This window comes from Phaenicophaeus curvirostris, chromosome 2 (genome assembly GCF_032191515.1).
Source record: "Phaenicophaeus curvirostris isolate KB17595 chromosome 2, BPBGC_Pcur_1.0, whole genome shotgun sequence".
NCBI classification, from domain to species: domain Eukaryota; kingdom Metazoa; phylum Chordata; class Aves; order Cuculiformes; family Cuculidae; genus Phaenicophaeus; species Phaenicophaeus curvirostris.
In genome coordinates, this window is record NC_091393.1 from 94,478,791 (window position 1) to 94,492,750 (window position 13,960).

Genomic DNA, 13,960 nt, shown 5'->3' on the forward strand with positions numbered 1-13,960 from the left:
TGTTAGTAAACTAGGTTTTGCATTATCTTAAATCTAGACTGCAAGGTAAGTTGAACTTTAAAGGTTTTGGGGTTTTTTTCCAAAGCAAATTAAAATTGAATATAGCAATACCTTTGCAAAACCAAGCCACACTCTTGCTATTGCAGTTTTCTTGACAGCATGTTTTGTACTTCTGAAATATTTCAACCTACATGGAATAAGCGTAACTACTAGCACAGTTATAGATTCATTAGATAGCCCAGCTTGACGTTGAAGGCAGAATAAAGATCTCAAAGATAACTGCCCATCACTATAAATAAAAGGCCTCACTGGGTTTTGCTAATAAAAAAGAAAACAAATTACCATGCCAAATTTGTTAGATTCATATAGAATAACCCCTGGACAGAATGAAATTCTGTCTGCTGTAAACAGTGTCAGGGAGCTGCATGGGGGGAAACACACAGACATCTATTTATAATGTGCATATTTTTACAAGAGTTTGAAAACCAGCCCTTTTCATGGGTCCTTTTAAGAGCATGGGTTTTTAGAATTGGTGTGCTATGTTTGCAATGCAGAGATTTTTCAAAATCAAATCCCCCTAAATGGAATAGCTGATGACTTGGCAGCAATGTAGGACACCTTGGAGTTTTTCTATCATCAAACGCACCAGAATCCTAAGTATTCTTTCCTGCCACAAAAGATGCCTGGTCCCCAGCTGTCTGCCTGCTAGTCTAGAGGATAACACCTTCACTAAATCAAGGCACTTCAAATCTTGAAGTCTATTGAGTTTCGAGATAGATAGCAAATCAAGAGGAAGGCATCACACCAGGCTTCAGCAGAGACAAGGCTGAACCTAAAATTCATCATTTCTTGTGAGGGAACCCAGCTACTACTGCAGGCGGTCAGAAGATTACAGGGAGGACAAATGCTATAATCCTAAAGGAGGCAGCAGAGGATAGTGTATTCAAAGCCTTTGGATCTTACAATGAAAGAATGACCCTTCAAAAGCACCTTAAAAAACAAACTAAAATCTCTTGTCCCTGTTGCAGGAAAACATCCCTCCTTCAGGTGGTGCTGTCTCAGAATGAATATATAACATTTAAATACTGTATTAACTAACATTAGTCTGCTATGTAAACTATGTAATGTAATAAAGCTACAGGACATAAAAGATAGTGCTATACAAATTAAATCATGCGCATATCACATATATATTAAAATATGCATTATTTTAGTATCACTATTGATATAAATGAACTAAAATGCAATCAGCACATTGATTCAGATTTTATTGAAATGTCTTTTCTACATATGACATTTGATTATGGAGTACCATAATCTGTCTGACTGCCTGGATTCTCACTATTGTCTTCTCTATAAAGTCAATAAATACATTGTCATAATCCATATATGAATTACAGACACCATAAAAATAAAACCACAATTACTCCCTTACCTTCTCTGTCTGGTGTAAGCTTTTGTTTAAGAAGGTAATTGACAATAGCACTCAAGCATATATAACACTGACGACCCATCGTGTTCCAGTTCATGGTGTTCAGGACATTAATTGCCTCTTGTATCTCATCATAACGAATGTACTGGTGGATTATTTCCACAAAGCCCAGCTGTCCTCTTGTGATCACACCTTTTACAGGAAATATTAATACCAAAGATAGTGTTATGAGTATGCAAACCAGTGGCTGCCTAGTTTTCAACACAGACAAAAATAATGCTATTGGTTAAAATCAAGAAATTTGAGTTAACAGGCATCACCATTAAATTTTTATGAGAGGTAGCTCCTTACAGTCTTGGTATATTTGGAATAAGGGTGCTTTGGACAGCCCAGAAAAAACATTTGCAAACTTCACATGCGGACTCTGAGCAGATGTGGCTAATACCTATTACTGACAACATGTAATGAAGCTCATTTTAAAACATGGTAGAAAATGCTTACTCACAGTTTATCATTATTATACTAGAGGTAATAAATTTGTGTTCTTTGCACCTCTTTCCTGTAGGAAAGTACTGTTGGACAACACTAAACCCCAGCCTTTGTCTCACAGAAATGTACAAATGTATACAGGTTTATAGCAGCTCAAACTTCAAAGTGGCAGTTCCTCAATTGCTCTCAATATTGTAATTACTCCAGAACTTATAGCTGGCACATTCTCCAAGTGAAGCATTGCTTCTGTGAGGGAATACCTCTGAAATATAGTCGCACATAGAACTAACAACATGCTTGCCATAAGGGAAAAAAACAAGAAAACAAGTAACCCATTGCTCACTCCATAACAGCAAGATTTATCTACTGCATCCCACCTCTGAAAAGTAAAAGTTAAAAGACTGTCAGATTTTCTTGACTTGTGGTAGCTTCTGAACAGAGAAGATGACCAAAAACCTGCCAAATGCAATGTTATTTGTTGTCTTTGACTATGCAAATGATCTTGTGACATATGCCACACATGGCATTTTAGCAATTCTTCCTTGCTTTGGGTCACTGTACTAGAGTATTCTTTATCACTACTGCTTAAGATAGTGGAAAAACATCAGAATAAATTTACTTGTTACCCTCTCTTTAGATGAAAACTTTTTTATTATTATTTTCATAATTGATACTCTGATGTTGTCAGAACTAGTTTTAAAGGGGAAAATCGTGATGAAAAAGGGAGCAAGCTGAATTTCAGTACTGATACTAAAGCCACAGGATGGCTGGCGAAAAAAACCTGATAACAGAGAAAAGAAGATCTGATATATAGAAAACATAACCCACAAAATTTTCTTAAATGTAGTTGTGAATACTGTTTGTGATGTAAAATAAGAATTGAGAAAATAAAAAGAAGAGGAAAACATCTGACTATAGCTTGAGGACCTGCTGAGAACTTGCATATAGAGATCTGATGCTTTGGGAAAAAAGCGTACCTATTTATCTTTTGTAACAGAGAAATACTTTAGTTTAGCAATGTTTAACCTATGCATGTGCGATAATATTTAATTGTTAGGGTAGACTTCATTCTTCCTAAGTGTTTAGTGTTTTTGAAGTATTACATTAATCACTAAGTGAAGATGAAAATACCTATTTGCATGCCAATTAAATATAATTCTATATTTAAAATGCCTTTTGAGGCCAGCAATGATGAACCACTGGCACCAGTACCCAGTTTGGCATTATCAAAAATCTGGGTTGACATCAATGACAAGAAGCCGCAATGTTTTGAAAATGAGTTTGGCATTAGACACCAAAAATATTTGCCATTAATGTCTGAGGGTAAATCTAATATGAATCTTTTCCTGAAATAAATCTGGCTAGACAGCACAATGGAGACTTCATAGAACTTATCCAAAACCATAATATTTCAGCTGGAAGTTAAAAACTTACTTGCCTATTTTCATTGACATAGGTTCTTCACAGACTTTTATGGCCATGAGTTTATTCCAAGCCATGAGTTTGTTATGGATTATATTTTAGTCCTGAATGCCTGAATGAGTTTTGCTGTCATGGACCCCTACATTTTCTGTATATTTGTGTTATTTCTTAAATAGCAGAGACCTAAAAACTGCTGAGGTTGGGGAGAAGGGCTGACTAAACAACACAGTATTACCTTGGTAGTGTCGCAAACGGAGAAGAAGAAAGGTGAAGTGGAAAACCAGGATGCAATAGAGAACAGCACATTTTTGCACAGTGGACTACAAAGAGGAAGGCAGGGAGGGAGGGACAGAGAGCTTTGCCTTTTTCCTAGAAGAGATTTTACAGTAATTATACAGAATGAATTTTAAAATGTGATAACTTTCAGCTGTAGAGGTCAACATCTTCCCATTTGGATGCTTGACTTCTCCTGGGTAGTGCGCTTCCAGGCAACCTGCTTGGGAAAAAGAGGTGACAGCCAACTCACTGCCTAATTGATTTAGGAACGGTGCCCAGGGAGACAGTCCAATTAAGTTTACAAGCTGGCAATTAGCAGGAAAGGCCTCTAAATCCCTGTACTGAGAGCCTGCTTGCCTTCATAAGAACATAAATGTGCTAAAGATAGCAAGGGGAAAGCTGTGCTTTCTGGAAAGCTGTTGTGAGAAAACCCCACAAGGGAGGACGGAAGAAAAGCAAGGTAGATGCGGGTAGAGTGCCTTCTGCTTGACAATAAGAGGTAATTTAGAGGTTTTTTTTAATGGCCAACACACATAAAACCATCAAGCAGCTGTTATAATTACTGCTCTGGGTACTCTGCAACTATTAAACCTGGTTTTGAACATAATGCAGCTGAATTATCTCAAAATAAATGATAACTTGTAAACACTTTTTTAAACAGTGTTTTTGGATAAGAGTAATAATCTGGATCAGCTCTTTTTAACCTAAGCAACTATACGTTGATCCAACATTTTTTTTTTTTGCTAACATCATATAACACTAATTGTCCTTTTTGCAATGGCATTCTTAGTTAAGTTTTTTAAATTCAGTTTTTCAAATGTTTAGGTCTGCAGTACTTTTAGACAGGATTTTCCCCCACAAAAACACATGCATGCCTGCATAAGTAAAGAAATAAAACAGATTTTCAAACCTTGTTGTCACTAAGTTCTTTGGGGTTTTTTTAATAAAAGAAGTCTTCCTCCTAATCTCAGTAGCTTTATATAAGATAAAAAAATCCTGCAAAGATCAACAAAGACAATCTTGTTTCCCTGGACAGACAATGGGCAAAATGCTGAAATTTTCCAAGATGAGTATATTCCACATGGCTGTCTGCTCTGCTGAAACACTGGCTTGCTAGTCAGAAGATTTAAGCATGATTGTTTTTCAGCCCTCACAGTGGGTTTGCTCTACTGTAACTTGCCAGACTTGAATGGAATGAATACAGTTCTCACTGATGAGGAGCGGCAGGGGGTTTATTCTTAGTTTGTCCACTGACTCCTTGCATAACTCTTGGAAAGCCTTTTGGCTTTCCTTTACTGCTTCTTGCTATTCTGTTTGTAAAATGAAGATAGTTATAGTTTTATGCTCTTGAAGTCTCCCAACACCTGAAATGAGAAGTGCTACATAAACTCTAAATTTAGTATTATTACTTCTTCTATTCATAAGTCCTGGCAAGTTAACTGAGTCCAAACTTCTCTGAAGGTTGTGAAAACCTTCCTTCTTGTGTGAAAAGTCTTCCAACAGGAGAAATGGTGTAAATTCATGTATTGAAGTCAGCAAGAACAGATGTCCTGGGACAAATACATACTGTAATGTGAAGGACAGTTGCATCATATGCACAAAAAATAATTTAGGAAAGAAAACAGCATTACTATCCTACTATTAAATACAGCTTATTTTAGCTTGTTAGGGGCATTACTACAGAATGAATGCAATTCCTAAAATTATATTTTACAGAATAAAAGAATTTTCAATATGAGAAATTGTTATGCTTTATTAGAGCAGCGGGGAACCCAATGGGACACTGATTCAACAATAGATGGGGTCCTATTATGCCAGACCCCATGTGAAAAGATACTGAGTAATTATGAAACATAATTAACTCCTTGTTTCACATCTTCAGATACCATTGGGAGTACATGCTTTTAAGGCTATACGGTCCCATAGATCTAAAATAAGCATGTTGCTTTCAAAAATCTTTAGAGGTACAGATGTTTTCCTGAGAGCTGAGGGTTCAATAGATGTGCTCAATAACTCACCAAGTTTAAAGTGAAGTACTCCTAAGGGTCCTTTGTCGAATCTAACTAACAAAAGATCATGAATATCTGTGCCATCGGTGCTGGTGGATGCAAAATGAGGAGCGGCCCACTGCATCTGGATGAGGCTGCTAGGCACGTCAAAGTGTTTACTGAATTGCAGAGTCACCTCGGGTGAATAGTCTTCTGCTAGGAGTTGAATTTTAATCGGGGACAGTGCTGTGTCAAAAAGTTGCAGCTCCCCTTGAGAGCTGCCAACCATTAATATGGCTCCGGAAGGGTGGTAGGCTATTAATGAAGGCAGCAGTTCTGATTGGGCCAACAGAGTCACTTGGTTGTAGGCTTCATACAGAATTATTGATGAATCTTCACAACCCAGGACTAGTTTGTCTTCTGTAGCATCCCTGCAGCAGCTGATGGCCTTGGATCGCAGTGGTATTCTGGTGACTGCCACACACTGAATTTTGTTCCTAACACACTTGTAGATGCAGCTGTCAGCCATGGGCTCTTTGTCTGTGGAGATGGAGTGCTCCACAGTGTAGACCTGATAAGGCTGATTAGTGCTGAAGCTAGCATTGAGCAGATCCCATTCTGTACGGACATAACTCAGAACCTGAAAAAAATCCAAAATGTTTTGGTAGTCATTTGGAACAATTTGGTTTTACTTTGATGATTTAAAAAATAGAATGCTACAAGTATGCTTTCTCATGGGTCAGTAAACTAAAACAAATACACATTTTTAAAATGGAGTTGTAAATTCTAGCTTTTTAAAGTTTAGTTCCATTGATTAATAAACACTGTAGTACAGTTTGAGCCATATTTGTTTGTTCAGAGTACATAATAGGTTAGCAGAACAGAAAATAAAAGAGGGAATGGTCCTAACAGTATTAGTAAGGGGAGAAGTAAGCAGCTGACTAATACAAAAGAATAACTAATTATTCACAAATGGGGCAGGGGAGAAATTCCCAGAATTCTGGCAAGAATTATAATAGGTTACTCTGAGCTTCACCTGTAGAGCATTTCTGATCATTTGCTCTGGGCCATGGTAACAGAAAACATTACTCTGTAGTGACAGAAAAAATGGCATGTTAGAACAATGTAAACTACACGTTGCCAGATGAGTGGGTGGCAGATGCTCTTTGGTGCCACATGGCTTTAGATGCAGAATACATTAATTTCTAAAAAATGGGGACCATTTAGGGGTACTAGAAGGCTGAACTGGAAGAAGAACAAAAACGCAGAATATGATACAAAGACAGCAGCTGGCAAAGAGCAAGAATTTGTAGTTTGGAAACATGGAAAGTACCATAAGGTGATGGAGGCAACAGTGGAGTCCAGTGAAGACTCCTGTCCTATAATATGTGAATTTGAGTGAGAGGTATTATGCAAGACTCCAGCAGGGAAATTGTGGGAGAAGTACCAGCTAAAACTAAGTTAAAAATTGGCTTAGGAAGAGCTGTTTCTCTGAAAGAGACAGAAAACACATGTCTCTAGAAGACTGAGAGTGGTAGAAGCGAGTAGGAAAATTGCTGGTGTTTGTTCATGCAGAAATAAAGAGTGAAAGGAAAACTGAGCCAAACCCCACCCTCAGGTATATCCATAGCATTAGCATTCTTCACACTATAAACTAAAGCTGCTGACCTCCCACTAATTTTGGAAGCCCTTTCTTATGAGTTCAGGAGGTATGCAATTACCATTTACACAGAAAGGGGTAACAAATGTGATTAAAAAGCAAAGAGAGGGCGAGTGAGGAAATCTGGAAATTTCAGGTTGAAATGTACACATTAAAGCAGTTTAAAGTTAATTTCTACAGATCACAAGAACAACATGATAATTTAGCCTTTCATTCTGCAAAGGGAGGGAATAAGAAATTAAGATTTTTTTTTGACATACCACCCATTACTTCAGAAGCAACTGATGAATTTATAAGTTATTAGGGGCGGGGGGGCAGGGGGAGGGAAGGTGTGCTGATCAGACTGTTTAGGATGTTTTGTTCTAGCAGTTTACTTATTTTATCAGCAAAAGGGTTTACTCATTGAAAGAAAGAAAAAAAGATTACTGCAATTCTGCGGCTGCAAACAAGCTGCTGATTAATACAGAACTGTTAACTGGTTTAAGATGAGTCGTTAGGATATGCAAAGAACCACTTAATGCAAAAGCATTTAATACAGAAGCCACTGCATCTAACTTGTAAAAAACAGGTAAATTGATTTCAATGAAGAGCAGTGATCAATGAAAACACATATCAAAGTGGATATAAAAGATTAAACCATTTATAGTCTTAAAACCTTTATTCTCATCTCCATCATTTCATCACTAATGACTTAGCCTCTGCAACCAGGCATTTATATGCCAAAAAATGTGCAGTAGCTACTGTTCAGATGTTAAAACTGAAATGCGGAGCTTATTAGAGTGTTAAATTGCATAGCAAGGAAACACGTAAAAGAGGTTATTGTGGACAAAGGATTAGCATGACCACAGAGCTCTGTAATCCCAAATAAAGACAAAGTGAAGTGTTAACTGTTTGTTCTGCAGTTTTCCCTAAGAGTATGTATAGAGACCAAGGTAGCTGCCTTTCAAATATGTGAAACAGAAATCTTGCCCAAGCAAGTCTTCAAAGACTTCTGTGACTTCTTCCATAACTTCAGTGAAATGAGCCTTGAGGCCCTCTGGGACTCAGATTTCTGTCTTCCTGTGTTAGGTTTCAATGCACTGCATTATTAATCTACATATTTTGATCCAAAACCAGCGTTCCTCTCTGAACATCTTCTCATATGCTACAAGAAAGTCATGAAGATCCACACAATAATCAAGCCTATGAGAGACTGAAGAGAGACTGGCATTGAAGTCTAAGACAATAGAGAAGAAAATATGTGAAAAATGGATTTTATATCTCCATAGGAGTGACTGCTGGAAAATAGCCATGGAAAGAGCTACAGAAGAGTAAATGTTGCCATCTGGTCATTTGAGAGTTGACAACGAAACTGAAACCAATTAATAATTTTGCTCTGCCATGTTAGAGCAAAAGTGGGACAAAATGTTCCTGAATACTTTGAATTTAAGAAAAACTAAAATCTTGTATTTTGGAAGGCCAATTTAATGAGCCTTGAGATGAGATGTTTCATAGCTTCACATAATTTTGAGAGCAGGCCCTTGAAATGAAGTCTGGGGTAGGGGTGGTTGCTGTTTATAAGGCAATTCTAAACTAGGGAAAAGTTCCTGAGAGGAGAGAAAGACTATTTGCTGTATTTCAAAACAGAAGTTTTGACATAATGTTTAAACAAATTAGGCTTAAAGGAAACTTTTCTAGACACTGCTGTTCATATTCTGGCTGAAAACAAGAGAAACATTTCTCCTTAGATTAGAACAGATAAGCTGCTTCTCATGCATCAGTGGCCTCATGTGCCTCTTGGAGGAAGAGTACCAAGCTGAGAGACCTCTTTGTTCTGGTTTCCAATTTTTCTGAATGTAACTGGTATTTGGCACTCTGAAGGGGGAAAAAGAATTATATTCTCTTTCATCAAAGAGTGAAGATTTGAGTTTGTCTGTCAGAAATGACTTTTGTTATTAATTCTTCATGCCGCTAACTGGAAAACTAAAGCAGAGAGATATACAACTACAGAGACATGTTAATAAGGCTAAGAATGCTTTTAAAAATATGAAGTCTAGCAACCAAAATGTCTTTTTTTTCCCAAGAAGACAGCACTCTGTTACCTGCCAACTGTTTTTCTATCTGGTGAGTAGCCACATGCTAGTAAATGTAGTGCACATAGTGCTTTCACTGTCCATTTAAAGGAATCCACTGGGATTCTGTCCTCGTGAGCACTATTTCTCTGGAACCCTAAGGGGGAACACTACAATAGCAATATATCTTGAAGTTAGTAAAACATTTGCTTGGGGAACAGGAAGGTAAAAGCTGGAGGAGTTCCCTCAGACCTGGAAAGGGCAGCTGTAGAATTTGCAGAGAAGGTAATAGGGGAGTGGATCTAAAAAGACAGAGCCAGAACATTACATGGCAGGGTGTATAATCCCTTTCCACATTAAGTGTTTTCCATAAATTTTGGGACTAAGCACTTAGCTTTGGACTTCAAGGGAAGATTTCTGGAAATACTTTGCATTAAATAAAACCAATTACTTTCTGCAAAATAATAATATTTTAAAAAAATGAAACAAAAATTAGAAGTCCTTTTTAATTGTGACATGTATGCTACAAAAATGCAACGAATGTATTTAAATACTGTCCACATAATTTATATATATTTCCCTTATTAATGTGGCAGTCATGCACCACTACTGCACATTTATATTATTTTCCCCTTGCAGTACTGGACTGTGCTCTGCATCAGCTAATCAGCAGTATGGGGGATACTATACTTGTCAAGTTCTCAAATCCTACAGTGAGAAATTGTAACACTCTGAGAAAAGGAATCTGCTAATCTTTATAAATAAGGGGCCTGAATTATGCTTGTTAAAATACTTTCTTTCATTTCATGTTTGAAAGAAATAATAGCACTAGCTTGTGTGGAGTATCACTCCTCTCAGTGCAAATCTTTGAACATTTAAAATTGAAGTACTTTGCATAGAGTGCTGAAAAAGGATGAAGTCCACATATCAAAACAACTAAGAGTTTTAACCACTAGTCCTTAAGCAGAAAATTGGCTTACAGGCAGATAAAAAAAAAGAAAACAAAAGAAACAGAGAAATAAGCTTGCTGTGACCGAATTGTGTGTCTTTCAGATGGGAAAAATGTTTTATTTATTTTATGGATGTTAAAAAAATGCTTATTTAATTTCACACAGTGAGGCTCCAAAAAACAACAAACACTTTAATTAGAAATGTAGAGTGGGAAGTGTAGCGCACACTAGAGTAAAATAGTTTTAAATACAGAACTGTGGAGATATAAGGAAAAAAAGCCTCTGTTTCTAAACATTTCAAAAATAAAAACGCAAGGCTCCTACTCTAGCTTATTTATTTGGCTACACTGTGTTTACAGTCCCACGTGCAATCCTCTTCAGCCAACATTTATTCTTATTTTCTTTCAAAATTTATCATCATCATCTTTATCCCATATTATTCATTGAACTTTTAACCCAGTGTGACATCAAGGATTTTACATTCTTTGCTATATGTATGTGAGAGGTATTTCAGCTATTCAGTCACACACCGTAGATGTTTTTCTGAGGGCTACAGTAATTGTAGGATCGCTCACTCATAAAAGATCTGCTGTGTTTTTTTCACAAGTCTGAAGCACAATGTGGAAGCAGTAACTATGTAATGTTGCCTCTTGGGAGAAAGAAAACAATATTCTCTCTCAGGCAAATTATTTTTTTCCACAGATTGAAGTGTAATTTCAGTGATTCACACTAGCACTAAATGGAGTGAAAATAAACATAGAAAAGACAAACGCAAAGTACTACAGTAACCGAGCCCTGGCATCATCACCTCCTGTTAATTGAAGTTTGCAGAATAAAGTTCATGTTTACTTTAAGATGACTTTCTCTCAAAGCATTTAATACAAGGATGATTTCACATCAGATCCTATTTATTCATTACAATTTTTTGAAATTATTTCTGGAAGATTCTTCTGGTTTTGAAATCAAAATACCAGCATTATTTCCACAGGGAGATAATTTAACATCCTTGATCATTGGTACTTTAACAAAGAAGACACAAAATAAACCCAAATAATCAAATAAATAATTTGGAGAATGGATGAGTTTACCAGAGGAAACCAATTTATGAAAGGTTCAACAGACAAACAGTCCTGCAGCAACATGAATACATGCACATAAAGATATATCATACGCCACAGCGAAAGAGAAAAGTGTTAGAGAGAAAAGTGCTTTTCTTTCTTCAGGGAGGATTCCTCACCAAATCCTACATTTAACATAGTAAACACTGATCTCAGGGGAAGAAAAAATGAAGGGAGTAAAAGAAATCAAGATTTGCAAAGAAAAGGTAGTTTTTGTTTTTTAAAGGAATAATGTCTACCTTTAGCCTTAGTAATAGGAAAACTTAAAACATAACGCTACACAGCGCAATTCAAATCACATTTATAGTGTATTTAATATGCAAAATGTATTAAGGTGAAAAGCTGCGTAAGTACACAATACCCCAAATACCGTACGTGCAAGGGGAATCACCCCAATTCAGAACACATAGTTACAGGATCATGTCACATGGAGGGGGTGAGCTGCCTTGTCCTAGAGCCATTCCTGTTCTCATCTCAATAAGCACTCTTCTGGTGGGCAGCAAACATCACTCAGAAAATTCTTCCAGGAAGGGAGTAATATCACTGAAGTGCCCTGTTTACATTCGCTCTCCCACAACAATAAAAGTGTCAGCAGCTGGCAGATCTTTTTGCGTTTTGTTTTTTTTTTTACGTCAGTACCAAGGTGCTGTAGAATGGCTGTTGGCAGCACCCATTCATTTCCTTGGGCTTGGTTTAGTTTTTCTTAAATCAAATACACCAAACAGCTCTTTATGGGGTAGACATTAGGCAATTCCTGCTTTTCTCTCAATTCTAGATAATAATGTTTTTTTATCCAAGGAATACTATTATTTTCAAGTAAAATGTTGGCAGTATTATTTTACTACCCTTTTTTTTTTTTCTGATAAGTGCTCCAAACTGAATAATCTCACAAGCCTTTTCCAATTGTAATGATTCTATGATTCTCATTCTTCTGTTGACAATAATAATTTACTGGGACAAAATTCACGTTAATGGTCAAATATGACAAATATGGATTTACTTTCACACAGAACAATGTCATGTCATGTTTTTATTCCAGGTCTGTACCTGAGGCACACTACAAATGGTAAAGGAGTAGAGGCAAACATAGGCAAGTAAGCATGTTCACAGAAACAGTGTATTTTTGTGGTATCTGACATAGACAGTGACTGTTTAGAAGCTGTTTAGAAACACTAACTACATTCTTGCTCATGTTTAAGCTAATATGATAAAGTGACCCTCAAGTGACTATCAAGTTAAAGTTCTCCCCCAAGACTCTGTAAGGGAAAAATGTACCTCAGTTAACTGCAGACTGGGGGTTGATGCTACTTCTAGAGACCCCGGGTTACAACATCCCCCATCCATGCACGAGAATTTAACTACTGCCCATAAGGGTTGCTAAACAAATCAAGAAAAAATCCCACAAACAGTACTGTAGGTTAAACATTATGTATACACAGGGTAAGCATAACAAAGTGTCTTAAGACTTACATAGCAGCCCGCTGAGCATCCAAGAGAAATGTACATGGAACAGACTGACAACCAGCAAGACAGTTTGTTGTCTATATATAACTACATTTTCCACAGCCCTGGCATAGTGCTTGGCATTTTACCAGCAAATACAGGAAAAGAAATTTCATTCGAAGATCTCAGGATTAAAACAGAAAAATACAGGAAAAGAATCAGAAAAGGGAAAGCAACTGAACAGTTAAAATTGGCAATTCTGCTTTTAAAAATAATTTTCTTATACAATATGGGCTAAATTAAAAGGATTATGACTTTAGGCCTAAAGGCTCAGTGAATGCTTATTATCATTACTGTGTTAAGCACCAGTGATGTGCTTGGGACTATACTAGACAGTCTCAGCCCTGAGCAATTTAGAGTCTGAACCAGGAAAGGATAAAACAAGGTTTATTGAAAGATGCAAAGCAATGCTGTAATTTGGAAATCTCCCTTTAATACATAAAATGAAACAGAGAAAGCTTTAAACTGACAGGGTGGTTTCAGTGAATTTCTTAGAAGAAATGAGTCTTTAAAAAAAATCTCAGAAAATGGAGATTGCAAATTGCTATGCTGGCATTAGAGAGCCTTCTGGAAGACGTGGGACGGAGACAAAAGGCAAGAGAATGCTCCTGTCAGAACCTGGACAAATGTAAGTAGGATGAAATTTCATGATATCAAATCGGCACAGGGACTAGGCTGAAAAAACTTACAAAGAACAGATACACACTTTAGCTACCGGAGTAATTTTTATATGTGATTGGGCATAGCTGCAGGGGGAACGGAGAACTGCAGGTGACTATTGGACAGAGAAGAGAGATGAGTCAAAGATGACTGCTAGCAGAGAGAGGTCAATTGAAAAGAAGCAAAGAAGGCAGAACTTGAGGTAATTTAAACTTAAATTCTACAGTGACTAATGACTGAAACGAAAAAGAAAAGCTGTCTCAACTACCTTTTCTTTTTTGCTTTTTATAAAATCCCAAGTGAAAAAAAAAGATCACTGAAAAGAGTATGTTATCAAAGTATTAATTCCAAGACATGAACACATGTACATCTTCCCTAGTTAAAGAGAACGGGTTGTGGTTTATAAGAGCA

The 13,960-nt window shown here is 36.8% G+C and overlaps 1 protein-coding gene across 1 annotated transcript in view; it reads right to left on the minus strand.

The window, feature by feature from the left end:
- WDPCP (WD repeat containing planar cell polarity effector) overlaps positions 1-13,960 on the minus strand; it is a 161,167-nt gene that overhangs the window by 69,288 nt on the left and 77,919 nt on the right. The window contains exons 11-12 of the mRNA XM_069852966.1: positions 5,638-6,247; positions 1,436-1,624 (exon numbers count right to left, since the gene is read on the minus strand). Of these exons, the coding sequence (XP_069709067.1) occupies positions 1,436-1,624; positions 5,638-6,247 (799 nt within the window). The remainder of the gene's footprint in view (positions 1-1,435; positions 1,625-5,637; positions 6,248-13,960) is intronic.